Source organism: Coturnix japonica, chromosome 2 (assembly GCF_001577835.2).
Source record: "Coturnix japonica isolate 7356 chromosome 2, Coturnix japonica 2.1, whole genome shotgun sequence".
In the NCBI taxonomy this organism is placed as follows: domain Eukaryota; kingdom Metazoa; phylum Chordata; class Aves; order Galliformes; family Phasianidae; genus Coturnix; species Coturnix japonica.
The window spans coordinates 91,139,459-91,161,737 of NC_029517.1; the positions used below are offsets into that span (position 1 = coordinate 91,139,459).

The 22,279-nt window shown below is 36.7% G+C and overlaps 1 protein-coding gene across 6 annotated transcripts in view; it reads left to right on the forward strand.

Annotated features, from left to right (window-relative positions):
- LOC107310014 (phosphatidate phosphatase LPIN2-like) overlaps positions 1–22,279 on the forward strand; it is a 110,872-nt gene that overhangs the window by 82,191 nt on the left and 6,402 nt on the right. For 5 of the 6 annotated variants that reach the window (XM_015855244.1, XM_015855245.1, XM_015855246.1 and 2 more), the window contains 15 exons: positions 5,035–5,235; positions 7,605–7,700; positions 9,157–9,455; positions 12,466–12,573; positions 13,573–13,696; positions 14,545–14,866; positions 15,104–15,203; positions 15,694–15,881; positions 16,739–16,832; positions 17,157–17,226; positions 17,333–17,422; positions 18,024–18,106; positions 19,236–19,380; positions 20,083–20,231; positions 20,689–20,775. In XM_015855244.1, the coding sequence (XP_015710730.1) occupies positions 5,035–5,235; positions 7,605–7,700; positions 9,157–9,455; positions 12,466–12,573; positions 13,573–13,696; positions 14,545–14,866; positions 15,104–15,203; positions 15,694–15,881; positions 16,739–16,832; positions 17,157–17,226; positions 17,333–17,422; positions 18,024–18,106; positions 19,236–19,380; positions 20,083–20,231; positions 20,689–20,775 (2,156 nt within the window). Of the gene's footprint in view, positions 1–927; positions 1,289–5,034; positions 5,236–7,604; positions 7,701–9,156; positions 9,456–12,465; positions 12,574–13,572; positions 13,697–14,544; positions 14,867–15,103; positions 15,204–15,693; positions 15,882–16,738; positions 16,833–17,156; positions 17,227–17,332; positions 17,423–18,023; positions 18,107–19,235; positions 19,381–20,082; positions 20,232–20,688; positions 20,776–22,279 lie in introns of those variants that run through there. The other variant, XM_015855250.1, reaches the window with a different exon arrangement.

The window sequence follows — 22,279 nt, forward strand, 5'->3', positions numbered from 1 at the left end:
TGTCTTCATAGGGGAGGTGCTCCAGTCATCCCCCAGCTTGTATTGATAGTGGATACTGCCTTGACCCAGGTGTAAGACCTTGCACTTGGATTTGTTGAACCTCACGAGGTTCACCTGGGAAACGCTGCAAAGTCAAGTTTTAACTTGGCTTAAATAAATCTTAATCTTCTGAACTTTGTTTTCTATTCTGTAGGTGAAAATAATACTGTATTTCTGGGATGCTATAAAACTAAATTAATACAATCGACTATATCATAAAGCTTGCTGTAGGAAAGAATCATTTAAAAATGCAGTCATACTTCTTATCAGGTATTGTGATTAATGAGCAATGGGAGAAGCTGCATGGATTCACAAAGAGCTGAGAAGGAAAATAATTTATTTTGATATGTGCTTTAGTATAAGCTTAATAGCACTTAGCTATTAGGGTGTTCGAATCCTCCCTGTGGGGCAAGTGGTAGAAGTGCCGCTCTGCTACACAGAGGCTTCGAATCCCGGGGGTTGGACTCGATGATCTCTAAGGTCCCTTCCAACCCGCACGAGACTATTACCTATTACCTATTACCTTTCCTGCTACAGTGCTACTACAGAAAAGGGTGATGAGCAGCCCACAAATAGCTGAGCTTGGAACTAGCATCCTACTTGTCATACCAAACTTGAATAGTCAGCCAGATGAAATGATCAGTGAAGGGAGCAGGCGCAGGGAGGCAGCTGATGTTCCTGAATGCTGCTGGCTGAGTAGAACTTTGAACACCGCTACAGGTGCCGAAGTTACAACAGAGGTCAGAAAGTCTGCAAGTGAACTAATGCCCGAGAATCATTAACCAAATCCCTGCTGCCGTTCGTGGGAGCCTCAGCTACGGCCATGTGACTAAGCGTCATAGAAGATCATTACCTATCAGTGCAAACATATGGCAAAGTCTGTCTGTGTTATTGCTTATCTCAGAGTGCAAGGGGGCTGTGACATTTCAAGCAAAGCCTATTGGTGTAGGAGTTTCTATGTGAGGTTTCTTAAAGAAACGCTTCCTTTTTAACCTTAGTGCTGCGTGGGAAAGTATAGCGAATGGCTTTCTGTAGGAGACCAGAAGTTTTGCGTATTTCTTCTATCCCTCTGTGGATGGAGAAGAAATGCTGGTACAGCATTCTGATATGGCTGTGAACTTCACATTTATTTGTGCTTTGGAAAGTTAAATTGCTGCTTTCTGAGATGAATCTCTCAGAAAAATATGATCTTGAAGATGACTTCAGTACAAGTGTTTCTGCCCATGAGAGGGTTCCTTCTGGAATCTTGGTGAGTTTGACATTTATTGCTAATGATGGGTGCCTGCAGCATAGTTAAAATATCTACAAAATTAGCAGTCTGTATTTACTAATACAAGGAATACTTTAATTGGGTGTTGAGCAGGCTGGCCTGGCTTCTGAGTTAAAACCTATACTTAGGAGCAAAGACAGGTTTGCTTTGCTTTGCTTTCTTTGTTGACTTGCTAGCTTGTTTTTGTCAAGTAGACTTTGTGCTGCAGTGCTTCTGCTTCACGTGGTCATGTTTTTTCCCCTGGTGTTTGGAGTACAAATTAGTAAAACTCTTGAAAAAGACCTTCTCTAATTAAAATAGTTAAAATCATAGAATCATAGAATGGCCTGGGTTGGAAGGACCTCAAAGATCATCTAGATTCAACCCCCCCGCTGTGGGCACAGTTGCCATCTACTAGACCAGGCTGCCCAGAGCCACATCTGAAGTCACTTGCTTTGTATATGAGTATTCCTGTACAACATAAAAGAAGTTGTTCAAGAAGACCTGTTGGTTTTGTAGCAGCCAAAATGACTTCTGTTTTTTAATGGTACACGGATATAATTCCTTCCTACAAAGCTTTCTACTCTAATTATCACAGTATCACAGTCTCGTGTGGGTTGGAAGGGACCTTAGAGATCATCGAGTCCAACCCGCGGGATTCGAGCCCCTGTGTAGCAGAGCGGCACTTCTACCACTTGCGCCACAGGGGGGATTCGAACCCGGGCCCCGGTGTTGCAAAACGGCATTCCTACCACTGCGCCACCAGGGCACACAATTATGCAAATATATACATTCCCTGGGTTGTGAATTCTTCAAATTCAGCTATCTGTTATGTAGAATATGTAAATACTTAATAAATACTTAACTTGACATATAGTACCACCCGATCACTTTTGAGAGCCATTCTGTTTCTCATTCCTGTAGCATGAGGAATTCAACCAACATACTCAGGGTGAACTTAAGGGCTTTGTCTATTTTTTTTAGTGGAGGAGACAGGTTTTTATTTAGCTCTTGAACTTCCAAAGTAGCAATTTCCTTTTGTATTTACTTCTGTGTCCTCCCTTCCTCCCCCCGCCTGCCTACAGTTTCAGTTTCTGGTTTTTGCTGCATGAAGTAAAACATACAACAGAAAAAACACTTTTGTTATAACATAGAGCAGTGTAGTTTAGATCCCTTCCTCCATTCCAACTAGCTTTCATACATACATATGTATATATATATATACTGTTACATACATATATATATATATGTATGTGACAGTGCTTGTGTGAACACTTCCTTACAAACAAAGAAGCCTTTTATAAGCCATTGTTTTCAGTACTTAGTAGGTTCAGAAGTTCATATGTCATACATAAGTGAGGCTTATGTCACACATAAGTGGTAATTCTGTGTGTTTAGAAAAACATGTTGTGCTGTGAGCTATGTAAATGTAACTGAGATTCTGGAAGAAATAACTTTCCAAATCGGAAAGCAAGAATGTATCTACAATAGGCAAATTATTTAGTCTTACAGCTTTGGGGGTTGATCTTCTGTTGTTCAGAGAGGTCAGGTACGTGTCTGTGAGGGGATAGCAGAGCATCTACCAAGTGAACTCAGTTCCTGATGTTTAGTGTGAAATTGTCATCTTTAAAGAAGTCGCTGCTGAAGTGAGAGGGAATTCCTAATCTCTAATTTATTGAGTCCTGTTCCTTGAATTATAGTATATGAACTGCATGCTGTGTCAAAAGGTGTCTATTTTTGATTCTTGGCATCTTAAAATCTTTGTTTTTCATGAAAGTCAGCACCATAGGGACCCCTTGTGCTGCTGTGGGCCTCACACTGATGTGGTTTTTGTCACGTTCTTTGTGAGCAGAGCAGGCTTACTCACTATTGAAACAAGAAGATGAGAACTGAGTATCTTCTTGCCAGCTGTGTGAGATAAAAGGGAGCTTATTAAGAGGGAATAGTGAGGAAGGATTGAAGGAGGGCCTTCTCTTTTCGGCAAGTGAGCTGCAGTGTTGTGAGTGAGCAGTCAGGTTTGTCATTGCACATAGAATTACTTGCAAAGGAAACAATTTTATTAATCTAATACTGTTGGCTAGGAGTCCATTCTGCTGATTTTATTAGCCACTCATTGACAGTCTGTTCTTGTCCTCACCAACCATATTGTACAGAAGCTATGGGAGAAAATTCTCTATCATGTTACCTAGCAAAGTCATTCTGTGGCTAATTTAAAAGTCTTTTAGAGTTGAGGTTGTCAAGCTGTCATCTTTCAAGTCATGTGGAGAGGAATTTGCTTGTTCCTTATCTATTTTTATTAGCCCATAAACAAGGTTTCAAATTGCATTTAAAGCTGGATTTAAGATGTTTTTCTTAGTGCCTCTGAACAAAACTGTATTGTGCAAAAGCTTTTCCTCCCAGCACTGCTTTTGTTGTTTAAGTAATTCATCAGTTACTTCAGCAGTAAGGCCTTCCAAGCCTTCTTTACAGAAGCACAGGGTGTATTACATTCATTCAAAAGGGCCTTACATCTGTGGCATCTCATAGAATCATAGAATTACCCAGGTTGGAAAAGACCTTGAAGATCATCAAGTCCAACTGCAGCCTAGCCAGAACCCTAACTCTAACAACCCTACACTAAATCATATCCCTGAGCACCACATCCAAATGGCTCTTAAACACATCCAGGGACGGCGATTCAACCACCTCCCTGGGGAGCCTATTCCAGTACCTAACTACCCTTTCTGTAAAGAAGTTCTTCCTAATATCCAACCTAAACTTGCCTTGGCGCAACTTGAGGCCATAATGGTACCAGTGTAACTATAAACATACAAGAAATCTAAAATTACATTAAAGGACAATGCGGCTGTAGAAGAATTTTCCCCCATTCCACACTTCTCAAGCCTACCAGGCTTAGAGAAACTTAGGTTTCCATTAGAATGCTTTCATGATTTTCCTGCCTCATTCTATTAAAGTTGGGACTTTCTGAGAAGTCTACAGGCTTCATTTCCTTTCAACTGATGTAGTTCACCTTGTATTCTTAGTCTGAATGGCTTACAGTCATTCAAAAGATCACTTAAATATTTTTAATGAATGACTGTATCCAGTAATTTCTTTCCAGTTTGACTGTATCATGATCTTCTTATGTTCATTTTCCCTTTTTTTTCTGTTCTGTCCTAAACTCCCCACTCTTATATAGCAAGGCTTTCTTTGTGAACAAGATCCTTCTGTTAGGTTTGTGTTTTCTCAGAGCAAACTACTTCAGCAGCTGTTCAAATATGGATACTTCCAAATTCCATTAAGCTTTAAGGAGAAGTATGTATTGTAGCTATAGGTGGCACCTACTGAAATTTTATTGAGTCAAAAGCTAATGGAAGAGTCTTAATAATTTTGATTGTCTGTTGTTATCTACCATGGGTAGAAGTGTTTCTTGTGTCAGTTTCAAGTTCTGAAGGTCATTGTTGTTCAAAACAGTTTTTATGTGCTCGTAACTTTACGTTGAAAAAGCATTTACTACTTGTTCCGTGACAAAATAAATTCACTCTTAAAATCCATTCTTAATAGCGAATTTATTTATAACTCCAGAGACTGGTAGTAATATGAGAATTGGCTCAAAATTCTGTTGGCTTCAAGGTGTTTGTGTAAAGCTTGTTCCATTAAGCAGAGTAATTGTTAAATGATGTAACACGTGTCTTTTGATTAAAATTTAAAAAAGAAAACAAAACTTTTCTTAATTAACTTTTTTTCCCTCCCCTTCTTCCCTTTAGTTTCAGACTATGAACTACGTAGGACAACTTGCGGGACAAGTCCTGGTTACTGTGAAGGAACTGTACAAAGGCATTAATCAGGCCACCCTTTCAGGATGCATCGATGTGGTTGTGGTCCGGCAGCAGGATGGTACATACCAGTGTTCTCCTTTTCATGTCCGATTTGGGAAGCTCGGTGTCCTGCGCTCTAAAGAAAAAGTGGTAAGTTCCGAAAGTGGACCAAAGCAAAGTTTGGAATACCAATGCATTCACTTATTTCCTCTGTTCCTTCTTTTCTCAACCCCCAATTAGCAGTCTGGTTAAGTACAGAGCAGTTTCTCATATATGCTATACAGACTGAGAGTTCTGGAATGCAAAGTGAAACTTCCTGTGGTAATCTATCACAGAATCAGAATCACAGAATTATCAAGGTTGGAAAAGACCTAGAAGATCATCTAGTCCAACCATTACCAGTACTTCCTGGCTAAATCATATTCATCAACACAACATCCAAACATTTCTTGAACACTCCCATGGTCGGTGACTCCACCACCTCCCTGGGCAGTGCATTCCAATGCCTGACTACCTTTTCCGAGAAGGAAAGAAGGAAGAATCTAAGGACTCTGCGGGGGGAGGGGAGGGAAGAAAAACCAACAAGAAAAGCTTTGACAGCTTTTGAGCTATTAAAAAAGGTTAATACAAGCATATATACTTCACTCTTAAAATGTTTATATGACTATTTATTTACTTATTCAAGATTCCTGGGAAATAAATGCTTAATAACTTATAATTGATTCCTGATATTGAAGGAACTATTTTCAGAATGTCTGGGGACAAATAGAGTTTATCTTGAATGTTGGTGACCTGTCATAAATAATCCCTTTTATTATCTGTTTAATGTTGATATGCAGCAGGAAATGCAGTTAATAATATCTGCAAGCAAATAAAAATTGGGAATGAAACTTCATTCACTTATGGGATTATTAGGAAGAGAACCTGGTACAATTCCCAATCCAGAGAGCCAGAGCTACCAGAGTGGATCATCTTGCCATTTCCTTTGCTTACACTTTAGTAATTATGTGCATACGGAGTGAGTTGGATTGGGTTGTAAATTTGATCTAAAATGAACTGATTGTGGGGGGAGTTTACATCCCTGTGAGGGATGTTCTGCAGAAGGAAGTACCTTGTACGGCAGTGTTGCCTGTGGGTGTGGTGCTGAAGGATTGATTGATTTAAACAGTTCATAGCACTTAAGGCTTATATATTGCTTTTCTAAGAAAGACAACAACACTGAAAGAAACTACCCCATCTTTATAGTTTATAGTGATTTCTCTCTCTCTCTTTTTTTTTTTTTTTTTAGCATTGTAGTGTGTTTGGTTTTTATTCTTGCCTTTTTATGTGCTAATGTTAGAAGTAGGTCTTCCTATTTGACTGGCCACTTCATGTTACAGTACTGTCACTATGAATATGTGTGTTCATATCATATTAGCTACGGCTCAAAGGATTATTTTTGCTCTTGCATTGGCAGGAAACCGGATCTTGAGTAATGTACATACTGAATATCCCATAGCAATTGCAATATTTCACTTGATCTTTTTTTTTCACCGAAGTGTCTAAACTATATATGGCTTGAAATGCCACTGGCATTTTCTATCTTAAGGCAAACCCATCATGTTTTTATCTGACAACTATTAGATTTTGCAATGTCAAGGCTTAGTACCTATAGTCAGATACCATTAGTTAAGTAAATTTGCTGAAAAATAAGGTAATTTTATCTGAACTTTAAACATTCTGTTTAGAAAAATTTGGAATGGGTCTTAGCTGGATGTTCAATATTTCATTAGGAAGAGGAATTAAAATAATTTTTATATATAATATATATATATATATTTAATCCACTGTTTTTCCTATATTTGATATGCATAGGGAAGAGTAGTCTCTCTATTCTGTGCAATGAATGTAAGTTAAATAACCTGTTTATGAGCTTAGAAGTATTTTCCCTTTGCGAAGGCATTATACAGTTGCAGAAGATTTGTGGTGCCATGTCATATTCCTGTAAACTCATGAGAAGGAAAATCTGAACCAATGTCTGAGTTGCAAAAAGAAATGTGGGAATTGTCTATCCTGTTGAAATATAGTTGAACATTACTTGTCAGAACAAAACCTGCTTCCAGGAGGCTTCTACCTTGTCATCTTTACCTTTTGCTCTTTGGGACTCAGATTTGTACAAGGCTCCAATTCAGGTTGAACTTTAAGTATATAAACATGAATGGCCTCGGTCATTCAGCATTCTTCTAGGAAAGAAAGACTAATCAATAGTTTATGCTTCTGGAGCTCTAAATTAGGTGAGCAGTGTTTTATCATCAGATGTTTTCCATGTTTTTCCACTTTTTTCTTCTAGCTTTCAGGATCTCAACTAACAGCCCGGTGTGTTTTGAGTTAACAAGATAAAGATCATTGTAACACATTTCAAGGAAGGAGAAAGAGTGATGATCATACAAGGGAATAAGGTTTATCAGAGATTAGCAAGACTTTAGGTCAGTGCTTTCACCTGTGATGAATTAATCACATTAAGTTATCTCTTTTCACAGATCGATATAGAAATTAACGGCGATGCTGTTGATCTTCATATGAAACTGGGTGACAATGGAGAAGCATTCTTTGTACAAGAAACCGAAGAGGAAAATGTAAGGGGTTTGTGCATCTTGATGGCTACAATACTACGTTAAGAGTACTGTCAATATTACTGCTTCTAAAAGCTTCATTTTCTGACTGAATCTTGCATCACTTTCAATGCTGCCAGGTTGCTTGGTATTTTGTAGAATTACATTACCAGTGTTTCAAAACGTAATTAATTTTTTATTAATAGGCCACTCTTTGAAGGAATGTTTTTACTTTTAGTATATAAATTCTTGGAAGCTGCAGTTATACAGATTTGCAGTGCCGTATTCCTAAGGATATAGAACTTGAGTAATTGTGGAACTTTTCAGTCACACATATTAGTCCATTTTTGAATGTTCGCATTTTTTATTTCAGCAAGATAAGGGGAAAGGAATTTTAAGTGTAAAAATGTAAAATATTTAAAGAAAATAGAGGGGAAAGGGCCTGTCTTAGTAAGGGAAAAGTGAAGCTGTGAATTCGCTGTCAGGAATCAGTGTCTTTCAAGGAAATGAGCTTGATCTGCTTACTGGTTTATGGACACTGTGTTTGTTGCAAGGGAAGAAGAGGAAGCACTCCATTTGAAAATATTTAAATATTACTTAAAATGGAAGGAGTAAATAAGCATTTAGACTAGTGCACTAAATGTTAAGTTAGGGCAGGAGGTCATGATATTTATGAGAAAGGAAACTTGAGTTCTTTTGCAGCATAAACAGTGAGTAAAGTCAAAACTGAAAGCAGTTCTTCTAGCTGCTGTTGTCTTAGCTGTTGATGAGAATAGATCAGTCTTAAGATTCTTTTCAAAAAGCAAGAATGGTAACCACTAACTATGCACTTTCATTTTCCTTCCCTTTTGCCCCTCTTCATATTATTTCTCAATGTATTTCTTTCAGTTTAGGTCTTGATATATTTTACTGATTTGTTATGATACAAATAAGCACCTGGTGGTTGATTCATAAAGATTTCTCTTCATCTGGATTGTTTCTTTAGTGGGCAGTCAGTTTTAACTAGCTGAGGGTTGGTGCTGGTTTTGTTTTGTAGGTAGATACATTTCTTTCTAACCTGAGTAAATCATAGAATGGCCTGGAGTAGGAGACACATCAAAGATAATTAATTCCAGTCTCCTCTCTACATGATCCCTAGATGTCCCTTCCAACCTACACCTATCTGTGTATCTGTTTCAAAATAAATAGACAGCAGTGGGCTTAATTAGCCTAGTTCTGTTAACTCATCTATGGATGGAATCATGTGCTTCAAAGCAAAGAAGTTAAATACAGTTCCATTTACTTCCAGGGAGGTTCTCCTTGGAGGTATTCAAGACCAGGTTGGACGGGGCCCTGGGCAACCTGATCTAGTAAATGTGTATGTTTGGTGGCCCTTCCAGGCAGGGGAGTTGGAACTACATGATCCTTGAGGTCCCTTCCAACCCGGGTCATTCTGTGATTCTGTGACTGAGAATCTATTTATTTCTTTTTTGCTGTTTAGGAAAAAGTTCCTGCATATTTGGCCACATCTCCAATACCCACTGAAGACCAGTTTTTTAAAGACTCTGACAATCGTTTGATATCAGGTGAAAGTGAGAGGACATGTGCAAACTCAGAAATTCCACATGCTATGGAAACAGAGACTGTATTCACCCCGGGATCAGTGAAAAAGAAAAAAAGAAGAAGAAAGAAATACAAGCAGGATATCAGGAAAGAAGATCAGATTTCTTCTACTGGGACAGAAGAGATTTTTGAAATGGAAATTAGCTCAGATGATGAGAAAAGTGTTCAGCCCCTTAGGTAAGCTACTGTGTTTGCTAACTGCTTTTGCTGGGTATTGCTGGGCCTTTAAAGGGTAACTGGTACCCTTTTCGTACACAAGTAATCCATAACTTTCAATAGGCATTAGGTTGTTTTTTCCTTAAACAGCACATAAACTCCAGGAAAAAACCTAATCGTCAGTTTTCTATGGAAGTTTCTTTGGCTGTTGAATGAAAGAAGAAGAGTTAGGTTTTAGACGAAGCTTACTAGTTTATAAACAGCTATAATGCTTAATACACTGAGTAAATTCAGTATCTGATCTGGAAAACAGAAGAATGATTTGCTGTAAGAGGATGAAGTATAACTGAAAAACCTTTCCTTTAGTATGTGTATGGGGACTGTTAGGGCATGGCCTAGATCTCTGTTCAGTCTTCAGTGCAAGAGCACTGAGACAACAATGTCTGGATCATGTGAGTGGCAAGCCTGCCCTTGGCAGGGGAATTGGAACTCGATGGTCTTAAAGGTCGCTTCCAACCAAAGGGATTCTTTGATATTTCTGTCATAGTTAAAAAACATCAAAAATCAAAATAACCATCAAGTACAGGAGGAAAGTGAGTATAACCTCTGAATGATTTATTCTTCATTTAATCAAGTGTTAGAAATGAGCAAAAAATATAGGAATATTGCACTAACAGTGGCTATTTTCAACAAGTGTTTAGAATTCAAATTGATATTCTAGCAATTACTATAATTTGACTAGAGATGAATATAAAGTTGTAGTTCTGGCTGAAATATCTAGTTCAATCATAGCTGAATGAACAAGAGTGTTTCCATAATGGTTTTAGCTTTGTAAACTGTGGAACGAAGGATCAGAAAGGCTTTTTATTTGTTTATCTTTAAATAAATAAAAGCACCAGTGGAAGTTCCTTCTCAGAGTAGAGAGTGATGATGTGAAAGGAAGAAGTTTTTGTTAAAAGAATGCTGTTATGTGAGTGACAGTTATTTGGAGGACAGAACAAATAAACTGTAGCAACACAGGCCTAGAGATGCTAAGATAACTTCATGGCTATGTATTTGTTAGGGGAATGCATATCAGAATGACTGTATACCAACACAGGAATTGAAATGCCTTGTAGGCATATGCTGTTAGCTTCCCTGATGAAGATGCAGCTGGGGAAAGGAGGGGGAAGTAAAGGCATCTTCTCACATCTTGTGAGGATATAAGTGATATCAGCAGGTTTGACGTGATTATTATTATTACTATTATTATAAATGCCCTGTTATGGGAAAAAAATAATAATACAGAAGTAGAACCTTAGTAGTTAGTGCATTTCAGAGTGAAACCAAGAACGGAAAAGGGAAGAGTTGTGTTCTGACAGGAAGGTCAAAAATTCAGCCGTAGATACTAGTACATCATGTCTTATCTAGTGCTTTTCTTACAGCTTGAAGGACAAGATGTTTCCGGTTTCTTGGGAAAACCCAAAATCCGTTTCCAAATGTTTTTACAGCCTTTTTAAATATATCCTTTGTCTTTTCTAGCTTTGTTGCTATGTGCCACAGATTTAGTACTTGTCTTACCTAAAATAGTACCAGGAGGACTAAGATTAGTGTGTATGCTCAGAAAGGAATAGGGAGGCATTTATTTCTAAGGTGCTATGCGTGTTGTGTCTGTTCTCCCACCCTGCAAAATGGATTTTCCATTTCAGTCCACATAATTCACCTGTTTTCACAAAGGCATTAACAGGACATTAACTTTCTGAAGCACTCTAATCTAGTGATGTTAAATGACTTTCATTGGTTTCTTAATCTGGCCGCAGAGTGCATCAGTCTGAAGGAAGTTATCTGTCTCTAAAGTCTTATCTATTTAGATAAAGCATACAATTGAAAAATGCATGAGAGGAAGTAGGTAGCAGTCTTACTGAGTGTTGCAAAATAGGTAGTTTAGAATTAGTAGTCAAACCATATGTGATAAATTACAGTGCACTGGTCTAATATCAATTATTTTATTTTCAGCGGTCTTTGACTGTGTTTGGATTTTTATTTGTTTGCTATGACCTTCCTGTCATCCTGTCCCCCTCCAAAGCTGAAATAATGAGGGACGTGACTAATTATTTTCTAGTATGCTTTCTTAATTGTCTGGCAACACCTTTTGCCTCTTGCAGTGTTTAGTATATAGTATGAAACATTTCTTTCATGCTTATTTTGGCTGACGAATGCAAATGGTATATTGTCTTTGCAGGAGTAATCTCAAGTCAAGCTGTCATTATCAAGTTTCTTGAGAATAATAATACTGAATGTTAAGGGTTTGGTATTTGTATTATACGTGCTGTGTAGCTATGATGCCCTTCATCTAACCTCAAGTTAGTCATATCCTAAGAATACTTAGTTATCCAAGTGAATTCAGAAGGCTTTAAAAAGATTTGAAGTAATCATGATTGAAATATTGAAGAGACTTTTATGTAAAATACTATACCTACCAGTTCAGTGGTTCTTGATGTGTGTTTTTGTTACATATATTGAGTAGTGTTCTCAGTTCCAAAAACCCTACTGCTCAGTGCAGTACATCCAGTTACTCACTGTGGTGTGTGTTACCTACAAACTTGTGGATGAATCATGTAACTAGTAGCTGCCCCTTATTTTCTTAATTTTTTAATTTTTGAAATATTCAGTTGTCAAATGCATTGTCAAAACTGCCTTTTCTATGTAACTTTCAGTGATTCTATAGTTTATCTAATGGAGGGTTATGGGGTTTGGTTGTATTAGCTCGCCCTGGAGAGTGATATCACTTAAGGTCTTGTGACTCCCTAGTTCAATATTAGAAGTTGTCAGAGGAGTAGGGTTCTTTTAAGCTGATAATATTTTCAAATATTAGTTACTGCATACTTTTTAAGTTGTATGTGGGTGTGCTGCAATCAGTGAATTGTCCGACCTGTATATGTCTTTCTTTTGATCTTGGATTTTTAATAACATATATGCCACATTTCTAGCTGAATTAGTAATGCAAATTTCTTATAGTTGCCTTACTAAATGTCTCATGTTTTCCAAACAGAGGATCCTCAAATTCATCACCAAAAGGTGAAGAACAGAAAGAATCATTGATTTATCACTCGAAGGATCATTACCCGTTATCTGATGGAGACTGGTCCCCTCTGGATAAGTAAGTCATTTTCTAATGCCATTGTGCATCTGAAGATGAATAATTATAGTGAAGTTAATGTGCCTTTTACTCAGTTTTGTTCTTGATCTGTAAAACTGTAACATGCCTAACTTTTGTGATGCAGAATGCAGCATGTGCTACATGTGTGGATCTTTGAGAGTTTCCCACAGTCCTGTATTAAAACAAATTGGTCTTTTTTTTCCTCAACTGAACAAAACTTTATATCATAGATCTAAGAAGGGATAGATTTGGGCTTTTCCCATCCATAAATGTTACAGCAAAACAAACTCTTGTTTTTCTTAAGACCACAAGAGCAAAACAGTTTTTAAATTACACTTCTCTTTGGAGTTAGTTCCTTTGGCTTAAAAGTTGCTAGAGGTAATTTTCAAAGACTGTATTCTGATGCATATGTAGTAACCACCGTAGGAAAAATAGGATAGAACTTAAGCAAGGTAGTTAACTTGACTCTCCAATGGTAACTTGCATAATGTTTTTTCCCCAGCTGTATGTGGGGTTTGGTGTTATTTTGTACATTCATGAGTTAGGTCTGCAAGACTTCTGTTACTCAGGTCTTATCATAGCAAGTTTAAATACTGAATCTTTACGGAGTCAACGATCTAAAAGCTGTTTTCTGCCTTACTTTTAGATTACACCTTTTTCCTCCTGAGGTATTTATTTATTTATTTATTTAGGCTTGTTTGTTTTTTAGCAGAAGGTGGGCTTAGGAAAGAGGTATATCTACACTGCAGATATGGTGAAGGAATCTGTTTAGGGTGATTGCTGTGCAAGTCCTTTAATGTGATTTTGGTTTTAACCTAATTTCTGTCTGAAAACCCTGCTGGGCTTCTTGCCATGTTGCAGAATAATTGAAGCTCTGTTAAGCTCTAGAAAACTCTACCAACAGTAGCTGTGAACAACAAATGCATTTTAAACACTGTCGCTTTCTTCCTTTTTTTTTTTTCTTTTTTTTTTCCTTTTTTTTTCTTTTTTATTTGCTAGCACTTACTCAGAGCCAGTCTGCCCTAAAAGTGATTCGGAACTAGAAGTTAAACCTGCTGAGAGCTTGCTGAGATCTGAATCTCACATGGAGTGGACGTGGGGAGGATTCCCGGAATCAACCAAGGTATGGTTATTGTCTTGAACTTTGTGTACTGAGTTTTGGCATATTTAAAATCCTGCACTACAAATCTGCTGCTGTTCTGTAGAGTTCTTAGCTGAAATAGGAAAATAGCACCCCCTTGTGGCTGGTTGATAAAAGTCTTTGTTCAGTCTCTGTAGAGCAAAGTAGTTACAGAAGGCCCAAGCAGTGGCAATGTGAAAGTTTTTTAATTTTTAGCTAGAAACTGAATAAAGCAACTCTGGAAATCATTTTTTTTGTGGGCTAAATTATAACTCATGCTAAAGGGATGGTAGCCTTAATAATTCTTATCTACTGGAACAGCTAATGTCATAAGTCCTGATAGATATTCATGCTCTTTTTTTCTTTTTTCTCCTTGCTGTGGTTTGTCACATCAACACTTCCTCTGTGCCTCTTCCTTTACTGAACTTGTTAAACAAGCTTGTAAAAAGCTTTTGTTGCAGACAGCTTCACTAACAGGGTAGAACCTGTTTTATGTCAGGAAGAATTTCTTCTTTGAAAGAGTGGTGGAGCATTGGCACAGGCTGTCCAGGGAGGTGATGGCAGTCACTGTCCCTGCAGGTGTTCAAGAGACGTGTATATATGACTCTTTAGGATGTGCTTTAGTAGGGATGATGGTGATGGGTTGTTGCTTGGTCTAGGTGTTCTTGTAGGTCTTTTCCAATGTTTATCATTCTTTGTTGCTAAAATACATGTTTAAATTCTTAACCAGTGTACTTGTGACCAGACTCCCTGTTTACTGGCAAACTTACCTTTGAGAACAAGTTTAACATTTAAACTAGAATAAAATGTATTTGCGAAGTGAAAGGATTGACTGGAGTTTTGTCTTTCAGATAAGCAAGAAAGAGAAACTGGAACATCCCAGAACTGCTACTATTACTCCATCAGAGAAGACTCATTTTAGAGTCATTCTCAGCTCTGATGAAGTTGAAGATGATGAGGTTGTGAAAGATTCTGTCTGTACAGTACTGAAACCTGAGCCAAGAACTCATCCTATGCTTCAGCAGATGGATGTTAAAGATTCTCTAGCTTCAGCAATTGTAGAACCACAAGATTCCTTACCATTAGATTCTGACCATCATTCCAGACTGTTGGTGGACTCTTTACCAGAAACAAAACCAACAGCAAAAGTTGACTCTCCTTCAAAAAAGAAAGGTATGTAATAAAACTGCTGATTGTTTCCTTTGGGTGATATACCAAATTTGAGGCAAAGTTTTGTTGTTTTTTTTTTTTCCTTCAGTTTTTCCTATTTAAAGTCTTAAGCATTGTTAAAGTTTTAACTGTAATTAAACTTCAGTTTATGAATGCTTTAATTCTGAATCATCTGCAGTTGTGTGTATTTAATGTGTCTGGATAGCTTCATCTCAATAACTTGACTGTTAAAATTAACAGGGGTGCATAAACGAAGTCATCACCAGGGACCTGATGATATTTACTTGGAGGACCTAAAGGCTTTGGAACCTGAAGTTGCAGCGCTCTACTTTCCCAAAAGGTAGCTTTGAATTAAGATTCCACAGACACAGGCTTATTCTACATTTACACTTTGTGAATTATTGCGTGGATGATTTAAGTAACTCTGAACCCCAGTTCTTACTGGAGAATAGAACTTGGGATTTCTAGGCTTTTGTGGAAAAAACAGTCCTAATTTTATTCTACAACATTCTGGCAAATACTGAGGAGCATGATATTGCTCTGTGACAATAGAATGTTGAAGAGCTCTTCTTTCTTTAAATCCAGTTTTGTTGCAGGCGAAAGAGAAATAAATATTTCCCAATTTAGTTAGTATATTCCAGTATAATAAAGGGTTGAGGGTGGTGCTGGTGGTGTGTGACTTGTGTATTATTGGATTTATGTTGTATAATGGTATGTGGCATTGAAGCAAGTTGTTTTTGGTTTGTTTAGTTTTTTTTGAGTAGTCATAGATAGTGTGTGCATTTGTTTACAAGTTAAATATTTATGAAAGTTGTGTATCTTTTCTGTAGTGATTCTGATCCAGGCTTCAGACAATGGACTGAGTCAGATAACCTTTCTGGTTCCCAGTCACCCCAATCAGTAGGAAGTGCTGCTGCTGATAGTGGCACAGAATGCATGTCTGATTCTGCTATGGACTTGCCTGATGTCACGCTATCACTTTGTGGAGGTCTCAATGAAAATGGCGAGATTTCTAAAGGTATGTGAGAAACGAAAACATAAGTGGTTGTGAAGGTCAGGCAGCTAAATGAAGTGGCTCTGACTTTTATGAAGCTTTTGCCTTTAATAAGGTTTACGTTAAGATAAGAAAATAGAGAATTTTAGAAAACTTCATTGGTATTTGCCAAGCAGAGATTGTGAAAATTAGCCTCAATTTAATCAAGAGCACACAGTAACTTGAGAAACTTTCTTACTCCTTTTTCTTACTGCTAATTGTGTATCTGACCACTCATTTCTGGTTGAAATTCTTTGCTAAATTCACTATAAGACTTCATACATTGTATTATTTCCAAATGTCTGATAATTTTTCTTCTTTTCAGTGTTTCTTAAGCTACTGGGAGATGAATGTATTGTTGTCTTGGACTGTCTTTCTTAAATGTTTTCCTTTCTTAAATGTTTGTTAACACCTTTCTAACCATTTAAATCCCCTCTTAAAGCCTATCTTTAGCTTTGAAGTTGTATACATTTTTGAGCTTCTAGGAGCATGTAATTTCATGATTATTTTTAGAATTACTTTTTTAATGATCATCCCATCTCAAGGCATCAAGTGAAATTTTACAAGCTTAATATTAGGGCTCAGAACAAATACACCCTCATCTTATATCTTATTTCTCCTTCCTGTGATTGTTAAAGTAAGTGGTACAAAGCTTTATGTGCTTCTGAGAAGACAAGCAGTCACAAGACTCTTGACACGTAGGTCATATTAGAATAGCTCGATGATACCGCAAAATCAGCAAAGGTTCTGAAATGACAGGAAACATTTTTCTAGATGTGAACTAATCAGACCTTTTAGGATTTCATATTTCTAATTTTAATTAAAATTTGCTTCGATTGCAGAAAAGTTCATGGAGCATATTATTACTTACCATGAATTTGCTGAAAACCCTGGGCTCATAGACAATCCTAATTTGGTAATAAGGATTTATAACAGGTAAATTGTCTATATTATACAATTAGTTCACGGAAAAGCTTATTTTAAATCTAGCACATAAAGTGAATGCACTTCTCAGCTTCCAGTGTTTTTGATGGATCTGCTTCTTAGTCTTAGATAGCTGTTTTTGAATTTAACTTTTGGATTAAATTTAATAAAAGTAATATTTCTTTTCAGCACTGGTGCTGAATTATGTATAATGGAGTAACTCTGCTTGTAACCAGCTTTAACATTAGTTGTTGCTTGCAAATGGATGTATTTTCTTTGAGGTGAAAGCAGTTTGCACACAGTTTTGTAATGACTTCCCAACATGTTTTAAAACAGGTATTATAACTGGGCGTTGGCTGCTCCAATGATTCTGAGTTTGCAAGTGTTTCAGAAAAGTTTGCCCAAGGTAAATGGCGGTGTTTACTTCTTTGAAGATTTTGCAAATAACAATGCGTGTTTATCTCTTTATTCTGTTTTTCTGCACAAAGTTAATAACATGCAAAATTTTTCAGGCTACTGTTGAATCTTGGGTCAAAGAAAAGATGCCAAAGAAGTCTGGAAGGTGGTGGTTCTGGCGCAAGAGAGAAAGCATGACTAAACAGGTAACTGAGACTTGATTTGATTTTTATTTTCCATAACTATTGAAAGATGAAAAAACTCATTTGTCAGATGTGCCTCAGAACTCTGTGCATGTAACTGTCGCTGATTGTCAGCAGGAAGTTGCTCAACGTAGCTGTAACTACTTCTGAATATTTAGTCTCAAATAGTACCATCATTTTTTCACCATTCCTTCATTCATTTATTCTATTTAGCTGATGCACAATATTATTAAAATCCTTTCTTCTAAGCCATATGTACTTGTCAGAGCTACTCTTCAGTCACTGCAGTGTATTTTAGGAATGTATACACAAATAGATAAATGCATAATAAATGTCATGCTGAGATACTCAGATTTTAGACTAAACTAAACTTTCTAAAGATTGGAGATGTCTTAAATATACATATTTTAGAAGGTATACATTTATAAGCTTAGAAGTTCGCTGGTCCTTTTATGCTGAATTCATCTTAAGAGAGATTCTGACTTGTGGTATAGCTTATATACTGTATTGATAGCTATTTACTTGTTTATGGATTATGGATTCCCTTGAATTGGTTTAAAATGCTTAAAATGTTGATATGTTCTTTATTATCATATTGTTTTAGATACCAGAGGCAAAGGAGGGGAAGTCTGAGACGCAGAGAACAAATGAACTGCCAGCAACTATAAAAGAGCAAGTTAATAGTAGGTGTGTTCCTGTCTGAAGACTGTTTTGTGAACTGAATGGTGTTTTTTTCCTCTTCTCTTGTGTTGGTTTTGTTGTTGTTGGGTTTTTTGTCTTTTTTTTTTGAGTGAAGAATTCATTACTACTGTGGGAAGAAACGTTTTCTGCTAAGCTAATGTAGAGAAGCCAAATATGCTTGGCAAGCAACTCAGCAAAAAAATATATGGCAGTAGACATTGTAGGAACTAGAAATACACTACAATTATTTCCTAAATCCTATTGTTTTTATTTCTTAAATCCTGCTGTAACTGACAGAATAACAAAGACATATATGGTAACCTTTAGCAACGGGTCACTGCTCTGTAACTTATTAAGTATAGTAGGATTATTACTGAGATTTTTTTGTCATACTTCTTTGTATAATCCTAGTGTTGTTTGAATAACTTAAAACATCTGCAGTTTTTTGTAACATGAAATAATTGAAACAATAAAATACCATTAATTACAGTGCACAAGTTGCCCAAGAATGTAGTTGAAAACAAGCAGTATTTAACACAAAACCCTGTCATACTAAATAACCCATTGTGTATATTCATACTCTCCTATGGTTTTATGAACATATTTGTAAATGTTGATGTTTTAAAATTTTAAGAAATTGAATATGCTGTAAAATTCAGAGAGATTAAATGCTGCTTTTAATCTTGAAATCTCCAATTAGCAGAAAAATAAATCTGTGACTTACTTTAAAAGGTGAGCTACTCCACTGATTTATCATACACTGTTTAAAATAGGTAGTAAGTGTGGCAGCTTTTCTTGAAAACAAAGCCATTACTCACTCAGTATCCCTTTCCATCTGCAGTATACCTTTAGTGACCACTTGACGCTGTCTCTACTAAACTCTTGTGGAGCCAGCTAGACTATGCATAGTAATATTTAGAGCTCCACCAATAGTAGCATGCATTACAATCTTATTTGCTAATTGTCATATACTGACTTCATCTGGGCATGGGCTAGACTTTCAACTTTGTTAATCTTTACTATCAGGCTAGTAGTAAACCTTTGACATAAACAGAAATTAATCTTGAATAAGAATCTTATACTGCTAAAAAGGATTTCCTGCAGCTTAAGTTTGTTCTTCTTGGTATCATATTAGACCCCCAGAAGATGATTCGTCTAGTGATGAAGCATCACAAGAATTGAAGGAATCCTTGAAAATAGATTCTGCTCCAGTAGAGCATCCAACACATGGGAATGTTCCGTCTTACAAGAAGTCACTTCGACTGTCTTCCGACCAGATTGTAAGTCTGCCTTCCTTGCACATTTAATGCATCATAGTTCTCTTGTACTCTTTGCTCTGATTCTAAAAGTTGTGGTTTGTCAACTTTTTAGAAGTGAAGTATATAAACACTCCCCAGAGTCAGGAGTGATGCTGGGATTATTTCTCTAGCAGTAGGAAAAAAAGAGATGGGGGCACTTGAAATGTAACAATAACAGTTGGATTTTAAAAGAAATACAAAATGTTTTCCATTGCTAGTACTGGGTATTCTGGAATCTGAATTGCCAAATAATGTACATCTAAGATGGTGGGCAGTTTACTCATTTCAAATGAATTTACAAATTACTTCTGCTATTATCTAAATATGTGGCTCTCATTAAGTAAGAATTTTGAGAAAAGCACCCGCTAAGTAGCCAGTAGTGTTGTATGATCAGTTGTGTACAAATGAAGTAAGCAGATTATATGTGTTAGTACATTCTCAAATGTTAGTTGTTATACTGTAAGTATACTGTAATAGCAGGAATTAAGGTAACATCTTTTAGTATTACTAAGACTTAACCAGCAGAGCTATGCCAGTGTTAAAGCATGGTTCGCTCTTTGATGAGTTGATCAAAACAGATGAGGAAGAACATACAAGCTTTTTTTTCTTTGAGCTTATTTATGATTCTAAAAATTCTGTAGTGATACCACTGTACATTTTCAATTGTTTTGATTTATCCTCAAGGCAAAGTTGAAGCTCAGAGATGGCCCTAACGATGTTGTGTTCAGTATTACAACCCAGTATCAGGGGACTTGCCGTTGTGCAGGAACAATATATCTCTGGAACTGGGATGACAAAATCATCATATCGGACATTGATGGAACAATAACCAAGTAAATATTGTTTTTCTTTTCTTTGTATTTGGTATGTTGTCTTGCTTTATTGATGACGTCTTACTTTTCAAAGATAAAGAAGACTGACTTAAGATGACTGCTGAAGAATATTTATTAACGGTTATGAGAAATACTTGTTGCTTTGGTTTATACTTATACTTGTGTTTACAGCAAACTACAAAATGTCTTTAGCCTCCTTGCATTGTTCTTTAACATGTTCACCATGTGACTACTGCCCTTACAGTCTAGTTTTAGCAAGCATATGGTAGCTTGGGAACTGACTTATGCTGTATAGCTGCCACTAATGGTTGTGGAACAGTAATTCTCTTCAGGCTAAGGCCAAGACCTTTTGCAGAGGTGTTTCTGTAAATACTCATTGTAAGCTGTATATTCATTAATAGTTGTCTTTAACGAAACTCATACGCTTAGTTTCAGCTATCTCTAATTTTGCTTTTAGGTCTGATGCTTTGGGACAGATACTCCCTCAGCTTGGCAAGGACTGGACTCATCAGGGCATTGCAAAACTCTATCATTCCATAAATGAGTGAGTAATAGGCCCTATCTGGAATTTAGTAATTAATGTAATAATGATAGATGAATTATTGTTTTGCACATTGGCCTTAATGATGAAAAGTAATCACTTCTGTCATATACAAGCAAAGCCAGGTTTTTCCCTCAGGTGTATACTTTATAGGAATGGAAGCCACCAGTTCTGTTAGTTCTCTTAAATTTCTGCATATGAGTTTTTTAAAATCTATGTAATGTTTTGTGACTATAAGAGTGTACTAATAGTAATAGCTTCTCAAAAAGTCACACATATGTTTGTTTCCAGTAACTCAGGTTAATCAAAGCCTTTACAAACCTTTCAGACCCAAACAGTGTCATCCCAACTTCTAGACGCTTTTTGTTTTAACATTTGCTATCAAACTCAAGTGAACTCTCCTTAGGATATGACTCCATGTTCTGAAACTATCCTAATCTTACACGGACCCAAAGGTTGGTGGCCTGGATCAAGTTCTGTGTCACTCGTTTCGTTGACAACCCAGCAAAAAAGCAATTTCCCCATCTGCTGTCTGGATTAGTCAACTGTGCATGTATACCTTGTAATCTGCAGGACCTGCAGAGGCATCTTATGTGACTAGAAGAGGGGAGGAGGGAGAGGAAGGATAGCTTTCTTGTTACAGTAGTGGTGAGATGTATGCTTAGTTTAGAAGTGTGGTGAGCTTCACCCTTGTAAATGTAGTGCTCTTTTAAGAGGTATATAGCCTTGTAATATTTATGTCCAATAACTGTACGAAACAAACCTACATTGTTCCTTCTTATTTAGATTAGGTTCTTTGTTTAACAATTAAATAAATGGAGATGCCAGAAATAATACTTGCTACTGAAGATCACAGGATCAGCTGTTAAACCATTTCATAATTCCCTTCAAATAATCAAATTTTATCTTTGGCTTTTAGTTCAAAGTTTAAAGTTTCTTTCCCACACAAGTAATTTTGAGGCCTTAGAAATCCTTTGTTGACTTTTGCTCTGTTTCATAGAGCTAAATTTCATCTGTCGTCCCTTGCAGTCTATGGCAGAAAACTTGAACTTTGTTTTGTGTTCAGTGTAAAATAAAAAGGTAGTTTGGGAACTATTTGCCAAATAGAATCAAATCTCTGAAAATCTGCTTAAAAAGTTGAGTCTCTTGTGTATGCTGTAATTGTTTACAAATCCGTTAAAGAGATGACTGTGAAGTCTGCAGGAAAAATAAGTGGGGCTTGGTGAGTACTTGTGCTTCCTTCACTCTGAGCTGCAAATTCTGGTAACGATCTGAAAAATAGCAATCAACAAGACAGGAGATCTGGTATCCAATGTTATGTGGTGCGGATAAATAATTGTTAACATCTATACCTGGGCTGAAAGAAACAGGGAGATGCCAATATGGTGTTTATCTATGTACGGTTCTAGTCTCTCTAGATACATAGACCTACCATTACTGTTCTTGTTCTTTTTTGAACTTCTTTGTTTTAATAGAGCCATTTTCAAAACTATAATATACTTTTCAG